Raw genomic sequence first — 22,106 nt, 5'->3', positions numbered from 1 at the left:
GTGAGTTGTGTAGCTAGGATTTGAGCCCAGGGCATTCTTTTTTTTTTTTTTTTGAGACGGAGTCTCGCTCTGTTGCCCAGGCTGGAGTGCAGTGGCCGGATCTCGGCTCACTGCAAGCTCCACCTCCCGGGTTTACGCCATTCTCCTGCCTCAGCCTCCCGAGTAGCTGGGACTACAGGCGCCTGCCACCTCGCCCGGCTAGTTTTTTGTATTTTTTACTAGAGACGGGGTTTCACCGTGTTAGCCAGGATGGTCTCGATCTCCTGACCTCGTGATCCGCCCGTCTCGGCCTCCCAAAGTGCTGAGATTACAGGCTTGAGCCACCACGCCCGGCGAGCCCAGGGCATTCTAACAGCAGGTGACCCTGGGCAGTTTCTAAGGCTGTTTTTTCAGTAGAGTGGATCTTCAAATCAAAGACTCTCCCCAGATTCTCATAGCCTCCAGGAGGGTAGTAGCACCATTTGTCTAACGTGGCACGTTTGTCTTAGGTGTCTGGGACAGTCTCTTTTTCTTTCTTTTTTTCTGTTACTCTTGAGTTATTCAGGGCTTCCCCTGCCTTTTTTAGTTAAGGACCTTGTCTTACATGTGATTCATTCTTTGTCAGATTTTTTGTTGTTGTTGAGATGGGGTCTTGCTCTGTCGCCCAGGCTGCAGTAGAGTGATGGAATCACTATAACCTCAACCCCTGGTTTCAAGCCATCCTCCTGCCTCAGCCTCCTGATTAGCAAGGACTACAGGCACACACTGCTGCACTCAGCTAATTTTTAAAAGTTTTTGTAGAGATGGGGTCTCGCTATGTTGACCAGACTGGCCTTGAACTCCTGGGTGCAAGAGATCCTCCCACCTCGGCCTCCCAGAATGTTGGGATTACAGGCGTGAACTGCCACACCCAGCCCTTGCTTTGTGTCTGGGGTTTGGAGGAGGAGAAGTGCTTTGGGTTCCTGGGCATGGAGCATGCTTGGAGCATGCTGTGGAGTGTCGTGGGTGGGTGTTAAATGCCCCGGGGCTCCCCACCCATTTGTTCCCCCTTTTCTTTAGCTGCCTCTGCCCAAAGACCTTGAGCTGCTCCCTTTCTCCTCTGCAGTGAGATGCTATTTCCACGGCCGGTGGTACGCGGACGGGGCCGTGTTCAGTGGGGGTAGTGACGAGTGTACCACCTGTGTCTGCCAGGTATGGTGGTGGAGCGTCCCGAAGCCTGTGGAATTGATGGGGAGGGGAGCGAGGCACAACACTTTACCTAGGTTGACTTGACTAGGAGAACATGAGCTGCCATACAGCAACAGGGAAACTGAGGAAGCAAAGGCACTACAGGAATCCCCCAGGCCTTCCCACAGTCTCTTTGAACTTCATCTTTCAGCACTGCTATTTACAGAGCACCTACTATGTGCTGGGGACATAGCTAAGCACAAGGAAGTCCCAGTCCCCTTGGTCCAGAAGCCCACAATCTAGGTGGGTTGATGGCCAGGGGCCCAGGACTCCTGATGCCCTTTTGGAAGGCGGAATGTTAAGTAGAGATCTAGAGGGTGGCGGGGACTCATTAGGCAAGGAGCTGAGGTTGCTGTACCCAGCAGAGGGTGGAGGACTGGAGATGGCCATTCTGGCTGGAGCACGGAGAGAGGCAGGCAGGCAGCAAGGCTGCAGGAAGGGGTTGCATCTTGGGTTGTGTTCCCTAGAAGCAGGGCCTGTGCAGGTGACTTACCAAAGGAATGCTCTCAGGAGAAACCAGAGAGGGAAGCAGGGTGAAGGTGTGGTTTCACACGGATCCCTGGGAAGCTCTGGACAGTGGACCGTGCTGGGGAGCAAGGCTCTTGCACCCCAGGGCCAGTCAGTTACAGAGACTCTCTGTGTTCCCCAGGGAATGGGGGCAGTGACCATCCAGGCATCTCTGGAGGATGCAGCTGCCGTCAGCCACTGGCAGCACTTCAGAGACAGGACCTGGGTGGGCACTGACAGCCTCAGCCCTGACTCAGTCCTGAAGGGCTCCACCAGCTGCATTGAGGGCTTTGCACTCAGTCAAGCTGCAGAATGGTTTTATGCGTGGAGGGATGCCATCAGATTGTGCTGGAGAAAGTCTCTGGCTGCGGACCAAGAGACGATTGGAGGGGCCAGAGTGGAAGACAGTAGGGAGCCTGGATAGCAGCGGGAGGCTGAGAGATGGTGGACACCACGCCTATTCCCAGGATGCCCTCCTGGGCTCACACCCAGCCCCCATTGAAGGACTGCGGGTTCTCCCCACCCCATTGTGCTCCCTGGAGATTTCTTTGTCAGTTTCACTTGAGTAGATTTCTTTGTCAGTTTCACTTGCGTAGTGGGAGGGTGATGGCAGCCTGCCACCCTCCTCTAGCTCTCCATGGTCTCCAGGCGCTGCCCTCATCATTCTGTGCCTGGACTCTCTTCCAGAATGGGGAGGTGGAGTGCTCCTTCATGCCCTGCCCTGAGCTGGCCTGCCCCCGAGAAGAGTGGCGGCTGGGCCCTGGGCAGTGCTGCTTCACCTGCCAGGAGCCCACACCCGCGACAGGTGAGCTGGCCCAGGGCTGCCCCACAGGGCAGGGCGTGGATTCTGGGGAGAGAGGCTGAGCTTCACCTGTTGAGACTGCTGGTGTGTGTGTTTGTGTGTGTGTACATGTGTCTTTGTGTGCGTGTGTATGAGTGTGAGTCTGTTTTGTGTAGTATCTGTGTGCCTGTGTAAGTTTGTGTGTGTCTGAGTTTGTGAGTGGTTATCTTGTGTGTTGGTGTGTTAGTAGTACCTGCGTGTGGGAGCCTGTGTATGTGTGTCTTTGTATTTATGTATATGAGCGTGTGTCTGTGTTTTGTGTAGTATGTCTGTGTATCTCTGTGTGTGTGTGTCTGTGTTTTTGTGTGTGCCTGTGTGAGCATGCATGTTTATGTGTCTTGTGTCTGCATATGTGTCTCTCGTGTCTGTATATGTGTGTGTGCATGTAAATGTATGTATGTGTCTAAGTGTAAGTTCGTGTGTCTGTGTGAGTAATGTGTGTGTCTGTGAGCATGTATATGTATGTGTGCATTTGTATGAATGTGTGTAAATTTGTGTACATGTGTCTTTGCCTGTGTACAAGTTTGTATCTGTGTGTTGTGTCGTATGTCTTAGTGTGTGCCTGTGTGTGTGTTTCTGTGCTTGTGAGTAGTTTTCTCTGTGTGTGTGTCAGTGTATTAGTGGTATCTGCGTGTGGGAGTCTGTGTACGTGTGTCTTTGTGCATGAGCATGTGTCTGCTTTGTGTAGTATGAGTGTGTCTCTGTGGTATTTATGTTTGTGCCTGTTTTTGTGTTTTTGTGTGTGCCTGTGTGAGCATGCATGTTTGTGTTTGTTGTGTCTGTATATGTGTATGTGCATGTAAGTGTTTGATTCTATGAGTGTGTCTGTGTGCAAGTTTGTGTCTCTGTGAGTAGTATCTGTGTGTGTGTGAGAATATGTATGTAAGTGTATTTGTATGAGTGTGTGTGTCTGTGTGAGTTGTATCTGTGTGTGTATGTAAATCTGCATTTGTGTATGTGTGTGTCTCTGTGTTTGTGCATGAATGGTATCTGCATGCATGTGTAAGTATGCATTAGTATGAGTGTATGTGTGTCTCTGTGAACTGTATCTGTGTGTATGTATAAATATGCATTTGTATGTGTGTGTATGCATGAATGGTATCTGCGTGCATGTGTAAGTGTGCATTAGTATGAGTGTATGTGTGTCTCTGAACTGTATCTGTGTGTGTGTATATATAAATATGCATTTGTATGAGTGCGTGTGTCTGCACGAATGGTATCTGTGAGCATGTGTATGTGTACGTAAGTGCATTTGTATGAGTGTATGTGTGTCTGTGAGTTGTATCTGTAAATCTGCATTTGTGTATGTGTGTGTCTCTGTGTTTGTGCATGAATGGTATCTGTGTGCATGTGTAAGTATGCATTAGTATGAGTGTATGTGTGTCTCTGTGAACTGTATCTGTGTGTGTATAAATATGCATTTGTATGAGTGTGTGTATGCATGAATGGTATCTGCGTGCATGTGTAAGTGTGCATTAGTATGAGTGTATGTGTGTCTCTGTGAACGGTATCTGTGTGTGTGTATATAAATATGCATTTGTATGAGTGTGTGTGTGCATGAATGGTATCTGTGAGCATGTGTGTATGTGTGTGTCTGTGTGAGTTGTACGTAAGTGTACATAAGTGTACGTAATGTGTACGTAAGTGCATTTGTATGAGTGTATGTGTGTCTGTTGTATCTGTGTGTGTATGCAAATGTACATTTGTATCAGTGTGTGTCTCTGTGTTTGTGCATGAATGGTATCTGTGTGTGTGTATTTAAGTGTGCATTTGTATGAGTGTGAGTTGTATCTGTGCATATATGTAAGTGTGCATTTGTATGAGTGTGTGTAAGTTTATGTGTCGATGTGTGTGAGTGATACCGGTGTCTGTGTGTGTGTGTGCGCATAAGGCGTCTGTCCTTGCTGCTATTGTAGTCTAGGTCTTGTGCCCACTGTCTTTTCTTTGCCATTGTCCTCATCCAGGCTGCTCTCTCGATGACAACGGGGTTGAGTTTCCGATTGGACAGATCTGGTCGCCTGGTGACCCCTGTGAGTTATGCATCTGCCAGGTGAATGACAACCTGCTCGCCTTCAGCTGCTTTACCCGGCTGCCCTGCCTCACCCAGAGGAGACAAGCGTCCTGGCCCCTCCAGAGGCTGGCCTCAGGCTGGCTGCAGTCTCCCTCCGGCACTGTCAAGTTCCACTTTCACAGAAAGGGTTGGACCCAGTTTTTCCTGCCCTCAGTAGATGTGTGAGGACGGTGGCGCTTGGCAGTTGGCCTTAAGAAGTGCGTATGGTTGGCTGGGCGCGGTGGCTCACGCCTGTAATCCCAGCACTTTGGGAGGCTGAGGCGGTTGGATCACAAGTTGAGGAGATCGAGGCCATCCTGGCTAACATGGTGAAACTAAAATACAAAAAATACTAAAAATACAAAAAATTAGCCGAGTGTGGTGGCGGGTGCCTGTAGTCCCAGCTACTTGGGAGACTGAGGCAGGAGAATCATTTGAACCCAGGAGGAGGAGGTTGCAGTGAGCTGAGATCGTGCCACTGCACCCCAGCTTGGGCAACAAAGCAAGACTCCATCTCAGAAAACAAAAAAAGTGTGTATGGCCAAGAGTGGTGGCTCACGCCTATAATCCCAACACTTAGGGAGGCTGAGGTGGGAAGATTGCTTGAGCCCAGGAATTTGAGACCAGCCTGGACAACATGGTGAGACCCTGTCTCTACAAAAAAAACCCAAAAATTAACTGCGTGTAGTGGCATGCCTCTGTGGTCCCAGCTACTTGGGAGGCTAAGGTGGGAGGATCGCTTCCTCAGCTCCTGAGGCTGACCCAGGAGGTCGAGGCTGCAGTGAACTGTGATCACGTTACTGCATTCCAGCCTGGGTGAAAAAGACCCTGTTTCAAAAAAAAAAAAAAAGTGTGTGTAACACACTGTGCATGTGCAGGGAGCTGCTGGCATGAGGAGTAAGAATTAGGAATCTTCATAGAAGGTTCTCCCCAGGCATGGATAACTGAGGGAGTGGGGCAGCCTGAGACCTAGTTGTTCAGGCTGTTTCTATGAAATTGCAACGTTTTCTTCATGACTGCAAATCGTGTGACCTCACCATTTCAGAAATGGGTAAGGAGGTGCATGAGTTTGAGTCAGATCGACAGCAATGTAAATATAGCTATCCAGCCAGAAATACAACTCTTTTAGCTCATTATTGAAGCACTAGTCATTGCGGGGTTTTTTTTTTTTTTTTACCATTATGTATAATGGCAAAAACCGCAATTACTTTTGCACCAATCTAATACATGCTGGCTTTCCTTTCTACTTTAAGAGCTTCGAGTCTTTTAGAGGTTTATTTCTCAAAACGAGGTCTCTTGCACCTGTGTTGGGAGCCCTGGTTAGACGTGCAGGCTTTCGAGGCCCCGCCCACACCTCTGCCCTCGTAAACTGCATTTTAACCTCTAGGTGATTTGTGTGCACTTTCTTTTTTTTTTTTTTTTTTTTTTTTTTTGAGACGGAGTCTCGCTCTGTCGCCCAGGCTGGAGTGCAGTGGCTGGATTTCAGCTCACTGCAAGCTCCGCCTCCCGGGTTTACGCCATTCTCCTGCCTCAGCCTCCCGAGTAGCTGGGACTACAGGCGCCTGCCACCTTGCCCAGCTGGATTTTTGGATTTTTGTTAGTAGAGACGGGGTTTCACCGTGTTAGCCAGGATGGGCTCGATCTCCTGACCTCGTGATCCACCCGTCTCGGCCTCCCAAAGTGGTGGGATTACAGGCTTGAGCCACCGCGCCCGGCCCTGTGTGCACTTTCATGTGGGAGAAGCCCAGCCTTCTAGTGCCTTCGATGAGCCGTTGGTTGAAAAGCTGTAAGCTGAACACGTCTCATTGAAATTAGAGTTGGGAGGAAAGTCCATCCTGTGCTATCTTCTCCTTTATGACTGATTTCAGGCACCCATAATCAGTCACCGAGAGAGGGATACAAAAGGTTCAAACTGTCAGATTTTTTTTTTTTTTTTTAAAGAAAAAGAGTTCGGGTGCGGTGGCCCACACGTATAATCCCAGCATTTTGGGAGGCCGACATGTGGGGATGATCTGAGGTCACGAGTTCAAGACCAGCCTGACCAACATGGTGAAACCCCGTCTCTACTAAATATAAAAAAATTAGCCTGCCATGGTGGTGCATGCCTGTAATCCCAGCTACTCAGGAGGCTGAGGCAGGAGAATCGTTTAAACCAGGGAGGTGGAGGTTGCAGTGAGCCAAGATTGCGCCATTACACTCCAGCCTGGGCAATAGACTGAGACTCTGTCTTAAAAAAAAAAGAAAAGAAAAGAAACCTTGTATGGCACTTTGGCTCTCTGAAATAGACGTTTCTGGTAGCATTGTTTTTTCTAAAAATAATGTTTATGGTACTCTGTAGGTTCCCGATGAACCAGGTTTCCAGGGAAAAGGTGAGAAAGGATTTGGATGGGGGTAACGGTGCAGCCTTTGGCTGCTACAGGAAGCCGAGGAGACCAGAAATCCCAGCCCTGACTTTCCTTCTCCTTAAAGATGCGTAGACTTCCTGGAAGGCTCACATGGCCTTTCCCAAGTAACCGGTCCTCTTTAGGGGGACCTGCCACCTTTCAGTTGCATCATGGTGCCTTTCAGGGCAAGCCTTGGCCAGGTTGCTACATTGCTGTTTCTTTTGCAGGGCGGGGAGGCAGGGGCTGGTGTCACCGGTGGGGTCTTGGTGAAGTTCCTCCTTCCTCCAGGCAGATGGCTTGGTGAGCTGCAAGAGAACAGACTGTGTGGACTCCTGCCCTCACCCGATCCGGATCCCTGGACAGTGCTGCCCAGACTGTTCAGCAGGTAATCCCCTGCCTCCACCCCCAGCCCCCCAGAGCAGGGCATCTCAGGGGGTCCCACCTCCAGGTTCACCCTGCACCAGGCTCCTTTGCGCTAAGCCCTATACAACCGTCATCTCTTGTCGTAACAACCCCAAGGGACAACCCCATTGCACAGATAAAGAAACTGAGATAAAACAGTTTGCCCAAGTCAGGCCGCCTCTGAGTGCTGGAGGCAGATCTGAAGACATGCAGGGCTTACAGTGCAGGTGGGCGGTACAGGAGCTGTACCTGTGAGACAATGGGAAAACAGCAAGAGGAGAGAAGTTTTAATAGTCATTTTTGCATTTTAATAGTCATTTTTACCTTTTCCATGATTTCAGAAGTAATGTTTTATTATAGAAAATTTATTTTATTTTATTTTACTTGTTTTGAGACAGCCTTGCTCTGTCACCCAGGCTGGAGTGCAGTGGCGCAATCTCAAACTGCACCCTCCGCCTCTTGGGTTCAGGCGATTCTCCTGCTTCAGCCTTCTGAGTAGCTGGGATCACAGGCGCCTAACCACCACGCCCAGCTAGTTTTTGTATTTTTAGTAGAGACAGGGTTTCACCATGTTGGCCGGGCTGGTCTCGAACTCCTGACCTCAGGTGATCTGCCTGCCTCGGCCTCCTAAAGTGCTGGGATTACAGGCATGAGCCAACACACCCGACTCCATTATAGAAAATTTAGGAAAAAAACACAGAAAGCAAAAATAAAAAATACTAACAAGGACCTATTACGACTGTTAAATTTGTGTTTATGTCCTTCTAGTCTCTTTTTGTGATGCTCACACACATTTAGTAGATGTACATTTTACATATATATATATATATATATATATATATTTTTTTTTTTTTTTTTTAAAGCTTCCCCTACTGCCTCATCACCTGCTGTTACACTTACCAGTATGTTATAGTATCATCACTCAGATCAGGCTCCTGGGGCTGTCAGGAATCAGAGAGGGGAGTGGTGTTGGGGAATGTTCTGGACAGGCGGGGTTGGCGGTTTGACTGAGTTTGGAAGGCAGAGAGGAGGTTGGGGAGATGCTGTGGGGCCTCACACACACCTCGTATTTCCCAGTCCTTCTGCCTCATCCCCCCGGTGAGAGGTAGAGGACGAATCTCCCCACTCTCCAGGGTGAGAACACTGAGGCCAAGACACTTGATCCTTTTGCTGAGTCCGGTGGGAAAAAAGTCAATACACGATTCAGACAATCCAGACAGGCATTTCTTCCCTTCCCTAACTCCCAGGGTGACTGCCTGGGGAGGCACATGGCCTCCCGTTTGCTATCCAGATAAGCCTCTCACCTTGGCCCTGGCAGGGAGCCTGGTCCCTGGCCACTCCCAGCTGGTGCTCAGCACATGCTCTCTCTGGCAGGCTGCACCTACACAGGCAGAATCTTCTATAACAACGAGACCTTCCCGTCTGTGCTGGACCCATGTCTGAGCTGCATCTGCCTGGTATGGACCACCCAGATCTGACCCCTGCCTCTGGAAACTCCCCCACAACTGACATCGGCTCCTGAATCCCAGAGGCAAAATCCAGAGACCTCCACGACAAGGGATGCTTCTGGTTCATGGTGGAAGTCAGCTCCCTCCAGTCCTGCTCCCTCCAGTCCAGTGACCCTTTAGACAGGGCCAGATAATTTTTTTTGTTTGTTTTTGAGATGGAGTCTTGCTTTATCACCCAGGCTCCCAGGTTGGAGTGCAGTGGTGCAATCTCAGCTCACTGCAACCTCCGCCTCCCGAGTTCAAGCGAGTCTCCTGTGTCAGCCTCCCAAGTAGCTGAGACTACAGGCATGCACCATTACGCATGGCTAATTTTTGTATTTTTGGTAGAGACGGGGTTTCGCCATGTTGGCCAGGCTGTTTCCGAACTCCTGAACTCAGGTGATCTGCCCACCTCAGCCTCCCAAAGTGTTGGGATTACAGGCATGAGCCACCATGCCCAGCCCAGATAAATGTTTTTAAACCTGGCTGGCAAAGTCCTCTGCTTCTGGGTTACCCCCTAGAGATGGTCTCAGGGATTCTTGATGAGGGTGGAGGTGAAGCGCATAAACCTAGAACCCGGTACTGGAACCTTTTCAATAGACCCACATGGTCAAGCTCTTGCTGTGTGCCAGGCCCCTCATAGGCATGCACTCAGCTAATCCATTCCAGAATTTATCATCTCATTCTTCTGGATGAGAAAACCAAGGCACAGAGAGAGTCTTTGCTCAAGATCCCATAACTAGTTAATCAAAGTACTGAGAATGGAACCCTAGCATTGTGATTCCGAGATGCACATTTATTCTGAGTCATACTGCCTCTCAGTCTGAAAAAGCATGTCCCATAGTATCATTTAATTTTTGGAGAATGAAAAAAATGTTTTTTTTTTTTGAGACAGGGTGTTGCTCTGTCACCCAGGTTGAAGTGCAGTAGCGTGATCATGGCTCACTGCAACCTTGAACTCCTGGGCTCAAGCGATCGTCCCAAGTAGGTGGGATCACACCCAGCCAGGATTACCGCCACACCTGGCTAATTAAAACATTTTTTTCATAGAGGTGGGGTCGTGTTGTATTGCTCAGGCTGGTATGGAACTTCTGGGCTCAGACAGTCCTCCCACCTCGGCCTCCAAAGGTTTTGGGATTACAGGCATAAGCCATTGCACCCAGGCAAAAAGTTTTTTCTTTTTTAAAAGTTTATTTTATAAAATTTTTATATTAAAAAAATTTAAAAATTTTATATATAAAATTATTTTTATAAAAAAATTAAAATTTTTTATAAAATAAATTTTTTTATAAAAATTAAAAAATTTTAAATTTAATATTTAAAATTTTTAAATTAAAATATAAAAATATAAAATATTTATTAAAAAATATAAAAAAATATTTTCTTAATAAAAAAAAATCTTGCTGTGTTGCCTAGGCTGGTCTTGAATTCCTGGCCTCAAGTGATCCTCCTACCTCACCTTCCCAAAGTGCTGGATTATAGGTGTGAGCCACTATGCCTGGATGAAAAAAAATTCTTTTATTTATTTTTTTTGAGACAGTCTCGCTCTGTCACCAGGCTGGAGTGCAGTGGCATAATCTTGGCTCACTGCAACCTCTGCCTCCCACGTTCAAGCAATTCTCCTGTCTCAGCCTCCTGAGTAGCTGGGATTACAGGTGCGTGCCACCACGGCCGGCTAATTTTTGTACTTTTAGTAGAGTTGGAGTTTTGCCATGTTGGCCAGGCTGGTCTCGAACTCCTGACCTCAAGTGATCTGCCCGCCTCGGCCTCCCAAAATGTTGGGATTATAGGAGTGAGCCACCGCTCCGGGCAAAAAATTCTTAATGTTTATTGTGCTGACCGTCTGAATGTGGGATGACGCTGATTTGCTGGCGTGGGTACAGAAGCAGTATTCCTTTGGTGATCTGTGAGCCTCAGCAGAGTACATGCGTGACAAGGGACACGATCTGCAGAAAGATTGAGAAACTCAGGGTAAACAGCCCTGTGCATGTAAACAGCTCTGGGCTACTTACCCTGAGTGACCCACTGCACGTAGGCCCCAGTTGTTCTCAGCCTCGGGCTTTGGGGAACTTTGGCCCCTGGATCTTCCTGTCTTGGGTTTCGGTGCTCATCTTTTCTGGGCAGTTCATGCAACAGGCACTTGTTAACAGATGCACTCCGTGGACAGGGCCATGTTCTTACCTTTGAGGGGCTTGAATTCTAATGGGAAGATGGACCCCAACAGAGAAAATGCGTCCCTGCTCCACTGTCCCACCATGGACTCCTCCCACAATGTTGATTGTTCTGATGAGCACTCAGTGGCTATAGGAGCAGCGTTTTCCTGAGTGTCTGATCAGCTGCCCTGAACCAAGGGCCTTGTGTGTTTTCTGTGTCTTGCAGCTGGGCTCAGTGGCCTGTTCCCCCGTGGACTGCCCCATCACCTGTACCTACCCTTTCCACCCTGACGGGGAGTGCTGTCCCGTGTGCCGAGGTGAGTGGGACCAACTACCCCACGTGCGAGGCTCCCGGCCAGGCCTCGGCTCTCATGGGCTCCTGTCTCCTCTGCCTCCACAGACTGCAACTACGAGGGAAGGAAGGTGGCGAATGGCCAGGTGTTCACCTTGGATGATGAACCCTGCACCAGGTGCACGTGCCAGGTGAGCTGGGCCTGGGAACCCAAGAGCGGCCCCAGAAGAGGGCGGCTTCTTGCCTTCTGTCCCTTTGCAAAACATGGAGCCCCTTAGCCGGCATGAGTCCATCCTCCTGCCATCCTCCACCTTTAATTAACTGCCAGAATATCTTTGGTTTTGACCATCTCTCCCTCTGTGGAAGTCCAGAGGGAGAAGTGGTTTCCCTAAGGGGGTCCTGCCATGGCTGGCTTTACCTGTTCTCCAGGCGAGGGCTCAGGCACTGCAGCCCCTGTCCCGGGATCTTTCCATGGGTCCTGGTGCTGGTGCAGGAGGCCCTTGAGGGCACTGCCCAGGGCAGGCAAGATGCTCTGGGCTTCCTCATGGGGGTCCTTCTGCTTCCCCAGCTGGGAGAGGTGAGCTGCGAGAAGGTTCCCTGCCAGCGGGCCTGTGCCGACCCTGCCCTGCTCCCTGGGGACTGTTGCTCTTCCTGCCCAGGTAAGTGGGCCTCTGGGTCCTGGAGTGTCTCCATCATTTTCTTCCATTTTGCTCTTCTTCCCCAGTACGTAGAACCTGTAAAGGGCCAGATGAGAGAAAGCCAGGCTCAGAGAGAGAACACAGCTCGCGCAAGGTTGTACAGCTGTGCTGTGACCTGCTGACCCTCGTCCCATGCTCATGATGCCACACACAATGGTGTTTGTTTATTTGTACTCCCTTTTTCTTCTTTATCTCCTTTCTTAATCTCTTCCTCTGCTTTCTTCTTTATTTTAAAATACAACATGGGAACTAAGTCCGTTTTACAGAAGAGTCATCTCTAACATGCATTGAGCACCCACTGTGTGCCGTGACACCTCATGTGTCTATACCCCTGCAATACTCCTGTCATCCTGTGCCAGGTGAGAAACAGACCCAGGGAGGTGAAGTGCTGTGCTTGAGTTCACATAGCTGATTGGTGGTAAAGCCAGGATTTCAGCCTGGAGTCGATGCTTTTAGATAGGACAGTGGATTGATTCCCAACAACTGATGCCACTGTACTCCAGCCAGGGCCACAGAGAGACACTGTCTCTAAACAACACAAAACACAACACAACACATATTCCTTCTGTCTCACTGAGATTTTGTACCCTTTGACAATCATCTCCCCATTCCCCTCGCCGCCACCAGCCCTCCATAACCACGATTCTACTCTCTGCTTCTTTGGGTTCAATCATTTTGGATTCCACATAACACTGAGATTTTGCAATGGTTGTCTGTATGTGTCTGGCTTATTTTGCTTAGCATAATCTTCTCCAATTTCATCCATGTTGTTGCAAATGACAGAATTTCTTTTGTTTTTTTTTTTTTTTTGAGGATTCTCACTGTCACCCAGGCTGGAGTGCAGTGGTGCGATCTCAGCTCACTTCAACTTCCGCCTCCCAGGTTCAAGTGATTCTCGTGCCTCAGCGTCCTGAATAGCTGGGATTACAGGCGCACACCACCACGCCCGGCTAATTTTTGTATTTTTAGTAGAGACAAGGTTTCACCATGTTTGTCAGGCTGGTCTCGAACTTCTGACCTTAAGTGATCCGCCCCCTTCGGCCTCCCAAAGTGCTGGGATTACAGGCGTGAGCCTGTCATTTCCTTGTTTTAAAAGGCTAAATAATATTCCATTCTGGATAAAGAAATGTGGTATATGCAGACAATGAAGTACTATTGACGGACACTTAGGTAGGTTCCATAGCTTGGCTACTGTGAATAGTGTCACAGTGAACACAGGAGTGCAGCTGTCTTCCTCAAACTGACTTTAAATCTTCTGGGTAAATACTCAGCAGTGGGATTGCTGGATCTATTTTATGTTTTTTAAACTTCTAGGAAGACAGGGAATTTTTTTCACTGATGGTGGCCTGAATTTTCTTTTTTTTTTTTTTGAGACAGAGTCTCGCTCTCTCGCCCGGGCTGGAGTGCGGTGGCATGATCTCGGCTCACTGCAAGCTCCTCCTTGCGGGTTCCCGCCATTCTCCTGCCTCAGCCTCCCCAGTAGCTGGGACTACAGGTGCCTGCCACCTGCCCAGCTAGTTTTTTGTATTTTTTAGTAGAGACGGGGTTTCACCATGTTAGCCAGGATGGTCTCGATCGCCTGACCTCGTGATCTGCCCGTCTCGGCCTCCCAAAGTGCTGGGATTACAGGCTTGAGACATCGCGCCCGGCCCCTGAATTTCCTTTTTTATAAAATATTTGTTTAACTCCTTTGACCTTTCAAAGAGTATGTTCTCTTTTCGGGGGCAGCTTTTCAGATCTGTGGATGATGAGCTTTTAGGGCGGGTGGTGCCGGGAATATCCGCTGAGCCTTTAAATCCATCATGTTGGGGACATCATAGATTGTACTTCATTGTAACCACCACAAACTTCTCTGCATGCTAGTGGATATTAGTCCCTGACTGTCTAGAGACTGATTGCTAGCTAACGTGCCAGGCAGTTTACTTAGCATTTTATACCTTACTTAAATGTATTACTCATTTAAATGTTCATGGAATGTTCCAGCGTGGCTGCTGTGTTCCCCATTTTGCAGGTGGGGAAATGGAGGCTCAAAGAAGTTAAGTTTCTAGTTGGTGTGTAAGACTTAAGCCTAAGTTTCGCTTATTTCCTATCCTGTGCTCTTCCCCATCCTGCCCTCCTACCTCCACATGGGGAAACTGAGACCTCCAGGCCTGGCATGGTGGCTCACGCTTGTAATCCCAGCACTTTGGGAGGCTGATGTGGGCGGACCGCCTGAGGCCAGGAGTTCGAGAGCAGCCTTTCTAACATGGTGAAACCCTGTCTACTAAAAACAGAAAAATCAGCCTGGCGTGTTGGTGCACGCCTGCAATCTCAGCTATTTGGAAGGCTGAGGCAGGAGAATTGCTTGAACGTGGGAGATGGAGGTTGCAGTGAGCTGAGACTGCCCCCTGCCCTCCAGCCTGGGCAACAGAGCAAGACTCTGTCTCAAACAAAAACAAAACAAAGAGGTAACCTCCAGAGCCCAGCTCCTTCTCCTGAAACACGTTATGTTTACCACATACCTCTTATTAACAAGAACTCCCTTTAAGGGAAAACAACTTTTTATTGAAGTAGAATATGTTTTCTTTTGACGATTTTTTTTTTTTTTGAGACAGGGTCTCACTCTGTTGCCCAGGCTAGACTGCAGTGGTGCGATCACAGCTCACTGTAGCCTCGACCCCCCGGGCTCAAGCAATCCTCCTACTTCAGTCTCACAAGTAGCTGGGACTACAGGTGCGTGTCACCATGCCTGGCTAATTTTTTGTTTTATTTCCAAGCCCATGAAGTGATAAACGCTTGGCTAATTATTTTATTTTATTTTTTAGAGACACTGTCTTGCTGTGTTGCCCAGGCTGGTCCCAACTCCTGGACTCAAGCGATCGTCCCGCCTTGGCCTCCCAAACTGTTGAAATTACAGGCATGAGCCACCGAGCCCAGCCTCTTTTGATGATTTTTTAAAAGTATAACAGCTTTCTTAGGATAAAGTGCATATGTCATACAATTCACACATTTAAAGTATATGATTCAATCATTTTAAGCATATTTTTAGAGTTATGCAACCATCTATTAATATGGAATAGTTGGCCGGGCGCGGTGGCTCAAGCCTGTAATCCCAGCACTTTGGGAGGCCGAGACGGGCGGATCACGAGGTCAGGAGATCGAGACCATCCTGGCTAATATGGTGAAACCCCGTCTCTACTAAAAAATACAAAAAACTAGCCGGGCGACGAGGCGGGCGCCTGTAGTCCCAGCTACTCGGGAGGCTGAGACAGGAGAATGGCGTGAACCCGGGAGGCGGAGCTTGCAGTGAGCTGAGAGCCGGCCACTGCACTCCAGCCTGGGCGGCAGAGCAAGACTCCGTCTCAAAAAAAAAAAAAAAAAAAAAAAAAATGGAATAGTTGATTTTTAAAATATAATCATTCCAGTTTTTTATGTGCTTGACAACATCTGATTTTTCCTTGATCATACCTTTGATACTCTTTCTTCTTTTTTTTTTTTTGAGATGGAGTCTCACTCTGTTGTCCAGGCTGGAGTGCAGTGGCGTCATCTTGGCTCACTGCAACCTCCGTCTCCCAGGTTCCAGCGACTCTCCTGCCTCAGCCTCCCGAGTAGCTGGACTACAGGCACCACCATGCTTTGCTAATTTTTGTATTTTTAGTAGAGATGGGGTTTCAGCATGCTGGCCAGGATGGTCTCAAGCTCATGACCTCAAGTGATCCACCCACCTCGGCCTCCCAAAGTGCTGGGATTATGGGCATGAGCCGCTGCGCCTGGTCTGATACTCTTTCTTTTTTTGCTTCTTCACTCTTCATTTTCTTTTTGCTGAGCTTCTTCCTTCTTTCACAAATGATTCCTGACTTTCTGGTGGTTTATCTTAATGATTTTTTGACTTTACAAGGTGCAAAACCATCAAACTTTTGCTGTATTTTGAATTTTGATCTTTTCCTGGGTTATCAATGTGTGACACGTGAATATTCAGCACTTTATTAAAAAATCAGGGTTTGACTTAGATCTGATTTTGCCCAACTGTTGGCCAATATAAGTGTTCTGAACACGTATAAGGTTGGCCAGGGTTCAGGAAGTGAGCTGTATTATGTGCATTTTTGCTGGGCACCGTGGATCATGCTTATAATCCCAGCATTTTGGGAGGCTGAGGCAGGAGCATCACTTGAGCTCAGGAGTTTGAGACCAGCCTGGGCAACAAAGTGGGATCCTGTCTCTACTAAAATGAAAGAATAGAATAGAATAGAATAGAATAGAATGGAATAGAATGGAATAGAATGGAATAGAATGGAATAGAATGGAATAGAATGGAATAGAATGGAAGCCAGGTGTGGTAGCATGTGACTGGGGTCCCAGCGACTAGGAGAGCGAAGGTGGGAGGATCACTTGAGCCCAGGAGCTCGAGGGTGCAGTGAGCCATGTTCGCACCACTGCACTCCAGCGTGGACAACAGAGTGAGAACCTGTCTCAAAGAAGAAGAAAAAAAAAAGCCTTTTTTTTTTTTTTTTTTTTGGTGAAACGGAGTCCTGCTCTGTCTCCCAGGCTGGAGTGCAGTGGCATGATCTCAGCTCACTGCAGCCTCCGCCACCCAGGTTCAAGTGATTCTCGTGCCTTAGCCTCCCGAGTAGGTGGGACTACAGGCACCCACTACCACGTCCAGCTAATTTTTGTATTTTTAGTAGAGATGGGGTTTCACCATATTGGCCAGGCTGGTCTGGAACTCCTGACCTCAGGTGATCCGCCCGCCTCAGCTTCTCAAAGTGTTGGGATTACAGGCGTGAGCCACTGTGCTTGGTCAGAAATGCATTTTTTAAATTTTTTATTTATTTATTTTTTTGAGAGAGTCTCGCTCTGTTGCCCAGGCTGGAGTGCAGTGGTGCGATCTCGCCTCACTGCAAGCTCCGCCCCCCAGGTTCTCACCATTCTTCTGCCTCAGCCTTCCATGTAGCTGGGACTGCAGGTGCCCACCACCACGCCCGGATAATTTTTTTTTTGTATTTTTAGTAGAGATGGGGTTTCACCATGTTAGCCAGGATGGCTTGATCTCCTGACCTCGTGATCCGCCCGTCTCGGCCTCCCAAAGTGCTGGGATTACAGGCGTGAGCCACCGCAGCCAGCCAGAAATGCATTTTTGATTTACAGGTTTATTGGGATGTGACCCCATTGTAAGTCGAGGGACATCTGTGTTTATTTTTTCCTTGTGTACTGAGCCTTTATGATGTGCCAGGCCCTAGGCTGAGACTTTTCTAAAAATTCTTCAAAGAAACTATTTTTTAGAACGGTTTGAGGCTCATGGCAAAATTAAGTGGAAAGTACAGAGAGTTCCCATATGTCTTGGACTCCACACACCACAGCATCGCCCCCCTATTAGCACCCCACATTAGCACGCCACACCAGTGTGGCATGTTTGTTATAATCGGTGATACCGCACTGACACTGACATGTCATTGACATCCAGTGTCTATAGTTCACATTGAGGTTTAGGCTGAGACTCTCCATGCACCCTTTCATTCACACTCGGTCCTTACTGCTGTGCCCATTTTACAGATGAGGAAACAGAGGCCCAGGGGAGTTGCATGCCTTGCGTGAGGTCACACAGCTAACTGCCTGCCTCCCTCCGTTCATGGCACCTTCAGTCTTCTCTTCCTGGAGGCGGGAGCTGGCCGGTCCTCACCAGGTGTGCTGAGGCCCCTCCGAGGACAGAGCTTGGGTGTTCCTGGCGTACCTTGTCCCAGAGCCACCTTGGCCACTGGAGAGAACCATTGTGCATCTCGTTTCGCCCTCCTCTCTCTAGATTCCCTTTCTTCTCTGGAAGAAAAGCAGGGGCTCTCCGCTCACGGAAATGTGGCGTTCAGCAAAGCTGCTAGGAGCCTGCATGGAGACACTGAGGCCCCCGTTAACTGTAGCTCCTGCACTGGGACCCCAGCAGCATCACTCTCGAGGCCGGCGCTCCATCTGCTCCAGCTCCTTTTAAGAACGAACTTGACAAAAACACAGACTTTACCTACAAGCCCAGCAGGAGCTCTTGGTCCACACTCACCCGCTTTGGGGCCCACAGGCACTTTGCCAGGGGAGCCTGGGGCCTCCCCTCGACTCTCACCAGGGCCTTCGACCCCTCCAGGAGCCCCTACTCTACCTCTAGCTTCCCCAGGGGCTCCTCAGCCACCTCCTGTGACTCCAGAACACTCATTCTCAGCCTCTGGGGCCCAGATAGCGTCCAGGTGGCCGCCTCTGCCTGCCACCCTCCTGACAGAAGCTTCAGCACTTTCCATGATGGACCCCAGCCCCTCGAAGACCCCCATCACCCTCCTCCGGCCTCGTACACTTTCTCCCACCACCTCTAGATTCTCTGCAGCCCTGGCAGCCACCACCCACCGCGGCCCCCAGCAGCCCCCAGTGGGGGCCTATCGGGGGGAAGAGTCCACCATGTAAGTAGGTCACTGTGTCCGGGAGACTCTGGAGAGAGGACACTGCCAGTGGCCCAGGGAGTGTGCAGGGCGGCTCCAAGGGTGAACCTAGTGGGGATGCCTGGGCTCCCTCCTGCAGGGGCCCTGGTGAGGATGGAAGACCCCCAAGGCTGGATGTAACCTTGTTCCCAAGAAGTGTTTGGAATGTGCTGTAAGAACGGAGGAGGTGGTTTCCACTGTCAGCACCCTCCCTGGACCGCATGGCCAGCTCATCTTTTGAGAAGGGTCGGGGCTGCCAAGTTCTCCTGGAGGAAGAGTCGCGTCCGGCTGGGATTCCACTCACTGGGACTGTACTACCAGGTGGCGTGCGTCCCCCTGAGGTTTCCTGATTAAAGGTTGTCTCGGTTTCCCCAGGCTGCGCTGCTCATTCACTGCGCACCTGTGGGAAGGTGGGAAACGTGGCCCCAAGCCCACAGGTGGTAATGAGCGCCCACCTTTACCCCACTGCTGGGGAGAAAAGCTGGCACTAAATTGTGACTGGGCTGGGGAAGGGTCTCCTGTAAGCACTTGTGGGCTTTGATATCGGGAGACTTCTTTTTATTTTTTTCCCCAAGATCATGATTTTATTTTCTGTTTTCTTTTTTTTTCACTTTTATTTTAAGTTCAGGGGTACATATGCAGGTTTATTATATAAACTCGTGTCACAGGGGTTTGTCATACAGATTATATTATTTCATCACCCAGGGATTAAGCTTAGTACTCATTCGTTATTTTTCCTTAGTCTCTCCCTCTACCCTCCCTCCACCCTTCCATAGACCCCAGTGTGTGCTGTTCGCCTTTATGTGTGCATGTGTTCTCATCATTTAACTCCCACTTACAAATGAGAACATGCTGTGTTTGGTTTTCTCTTCCTGCGTAACTTTGCTAAGGATAATGGCCTCCAGCTCCATTCATGTTCCTGCAAAGGACATGATCTCATTCTTTTTTATGGCTGCATAGTATGTACACCATGGAATACCATGCAGACACTGGGGGGCTTCCACAGTGAGAAGGGAAAAGATGATGGAGGGGACTTGCTTCTGGGAAGGAATCTCTGAGACTAAATTACAGGCCAGCAGTTTCTTCTTTGAGATGGAGTTTCGCTCTTGTTGCCCAGGCTGGAGTGCAATGGTAAGGCCTCGGCTCACTGCAACCTCTGCCTCCCGGATTCAAGCAGATCTCCTGCCTCAGCCTCCTGAGTAGCTGGGATTACAGGCACCCACCACGACACCCGGCTAAGTTTTTGTATTTTTAGTAGACATGGGGTTTCACCATGTTGGCTAAGCTGGTCTTGAACTCCTGACCTCAGGTGATCTGCCTGCCTTGGCCTCCCAAAGTGCTGGGATGACAGGCGTGAGCCACCGCACCCGGCCGGGCCAGCAGTTATCTTAAGACGTGTTTTCAGCATGAACACCTGTGAGCAGAGGGGAAGGAGCGGGGAGGGAGAATGGGGCTGCTGGGCCTTCTCGAAGCCTCAGCCAGCCGCCTCTGGGAACTCTGGGGCTAGGCTGGCCCTTCAGAGCTGTCCTGAGCTGGGGCCACCGGGCAGGGCTTTCTGCCTCATATTGACCAGAGAGCTGGTCAGCCATCTTCCCAGCAGCTGGGAGACTGATCCTTCAGTCCTAGCAGGGGGATCTGAGCAGTGCAGCACAGTGTGCATGAGAGACGGGAAGAGGACAGTGCCATCATGAGTGGGGGGATGAGGATTTGTGATAAGGGAAGTGATGTGGAGCTAGGAAGCAGAAGCTGCCCTGTCACCAAGTCACCACTTGCTACCATTTTTTTTTTTTTTTTGAGACAGGATGTTGCCCTGTCACCCAGGCTGGAGTGTAGTGGCATGATCAGGGCTCACTGCAGCCTCAACTTCATGGGCTCAGGCCTTCCTCCCACCCCAGCTTCCCGGGTGGGTGGGATTAGAGGCACGTGCCACCATGCCTGTCTAATTTTTAACAAATTTTTGTAGAAACGGGGTCTCGCTGTGTTGCTTAGACTGGTCTTGAACTCCTAGGCTCAAGTAATCCTCCCACTTCAGCCTCCCTGAGTACTGGGATTACAGGCATGCAGCCCCACACTTGCTGTCACTGAAACCCATGGAGGCTGCGGAGTGAAAGCACCCCCAGGGCATGGCCCATCACTTTGCCAAGGCCGCCCTCTTCTGAGCTCTTCTCTATCCTGCTGCCCACTCTGTGTCCCAGGGCGAAGGGTCTGCTGAAGTGTTTCCTGGCTGCAAAGGCAACCTGGTATCCAGTCGAGATGACAGTGTAGTCATGGCCTCTCACCTGAGCGTGGTGGCAGGAATAATGAATGTGGGAGATAGGAGCATGGAAACCAAAGAGTTTGGAGAGGCAAAGGACTTAAGAGACCGTTTTGTCCAGTAAAATACAAAGGGTCATGGTCATGAGCAAGGTCTGGGGCCCATGAAACTCAAATCTGAACCTCGCTCTGCTGGACTGGTTGTGGGATATTAGGTCTCTGCTCCCTTATTATTTTTTGAGATGGAGTCGTGCTCTGTCACCCAGGCTGGAGTGCAGTGACATGATCTTGGCTCACTGCAACCTCCGCCTCCCAGGTTCAAGCGATTCTCCTGCCTCAGCCTCCTGAGTAGCTGGAATTACAGGCATGCACCACCATGCGCAGTTAGTTTTTGTATTTTTAGTAGAGACGGGGTTTCGCCCCGTTGGCCAGGCTGGTCTCAAACTGACCTCAGGTGATCTGCCTGCCTTGGCCTCCCAAAGTGCTGGGATTACAAGCATGAGCCATCGTGCCTGGCTTTTGCTCCCTTATTTGGACAATGGGGATAATAACAGGCCTGCTTTATGGAGTTGTGACATTGACGTGTGATAATGCCTCTGTAAGTCTCAGTGGTTTACACTTGTGGCCCTGTGGCCCCTAAGCTTGCTACAGCCCACCTGGCTTGGTGATGCCACGTGGGGTCTGATTTCAGGATGAAAGCGTAGAGTGCTCGTTGTCCCCATGCTGCAACTTTTCAAACAAGTCTATCTGTCAATATGATAGTGGCTAAAAATTAGTGTCGATTTCCTCATTGCTATTCTTTTATGCAATAAGTTAGCATGCAATTTTAAGTTTAATACTAGTCCCCCCCCACCTGCCTCTGCAAATAGGACTCATGTCAGTGATGTTCATTTTAAATGTAAAAAAAAAAAAAAGGAGTCCGGGCGTGGTGGCTCATACCTGTAATCCTGGCACTTTGGAAAACTGAGGCGGGTGGATCACGAGGTCAGGAGTTCAAGACCAGCATGACCAATATGGTGAAACCCCATCTTTACTAAAAATACAAAAATTAGTTGGGCATGGTGGTATGTGCCTATAGTGCCAGCTACTTGAGAGGCTGAGGCAGGAGAATCGCTTGAACCAGGGAGGCAGAGGTTGCAGTGAGCCGAGATCGCGCCACTCCACTCCAGAGCCTGGGTGACAGAGTGAGACTCCATCTCCAAAAAAAAAGAGTCGGGCGCGGTGGTTCTCGCCTGCAATCCCAGCACTTTGGGAAGCTGAGGCAGGTGGATCGCTGTAAGGTCATGAGTTTGAGACAAGCCTGGGCAACATGGCAAAATCCTATCCCTACAAAAAATACAAAAATTAGTCAGGCGTGGTGGCGCATGCCTGCAGTCCCAGCTGCTAGGGAGGCTGAGGCTGGAGA

General features: G+C 49.5%; 1 protein-coding gene across 2 annotated transcripts in view; it reads left to right on the top strand.

The window, feature by feature from the left end:
* Positions 1 to 22,106, top strand: part of VWCE (von Willebrand factor C and EGF domains) — a 45,976-nt gene that overhangs the window by 22,131 nt on the left and 1,739 nt on the right. Inside the window, exons 12-20 of one of the 2 annotated variants that reach the window (XM_030919025.1) lie at positions 1,085 to 1,170; positions 2,401 to 2,518; positions 4,519 to 4,604; positions 7,277 to 7,373; positions 8,765 to 8,847; positions 11,257 to 11,347; positions 11,431 to 11,513; positions 11,891 to 11,981; positions 17,797 to 18,430. In XM_030919025.1, coding sequence (XP_030774885.1) covers positions 1,085 to 1,170; positions 2,401 to 2,518; positions 4,519 to 4,604; positions 7,277 to 7,373; positions 8,765 to 8,847; positions 11,257 to 11,347; positions 11,431 to 11,513; positions 11,891 to 11,981; positions 17,797 to 18,430 — 1,369 coding nt within the window. Of the gene's footprint in view, positions 1 to 1,084; positions 1,171 to 2,400; positions 2,519 to 4,518; positions 4,605 to 7,276; positions 7,374 to 8,764; positions 8,848 to 11,256; positions 11,348 to 11,430; positions 11,514 to 11,890; positions 11,982 to 17,796; positions 18,823 to 22,106 lie in introns of those variants that run through there. The other variant, XM_010384947.1, reaches the window with a different exon arrangement.

This window comes from Rhinopithecus roxellana, chromosome 15 (assembly GCF_007565055.1).
Source record: "Rhinopithecus roxellana isolate Shanxi Qingling chromosome 15, ASM756505v1, whole genome shotgun sequence".
In the NCBI taxonomy this organism is placed as follows: Eukaryota; Metazoa; Chordata; class Mammalia; order Primates; family Cercopithecidae; genus Rhinopithecus; species Rhinopithecus roxellana.
This window is presented reverse-complemented; position numbering and strand designations above follow the sequence as displayed.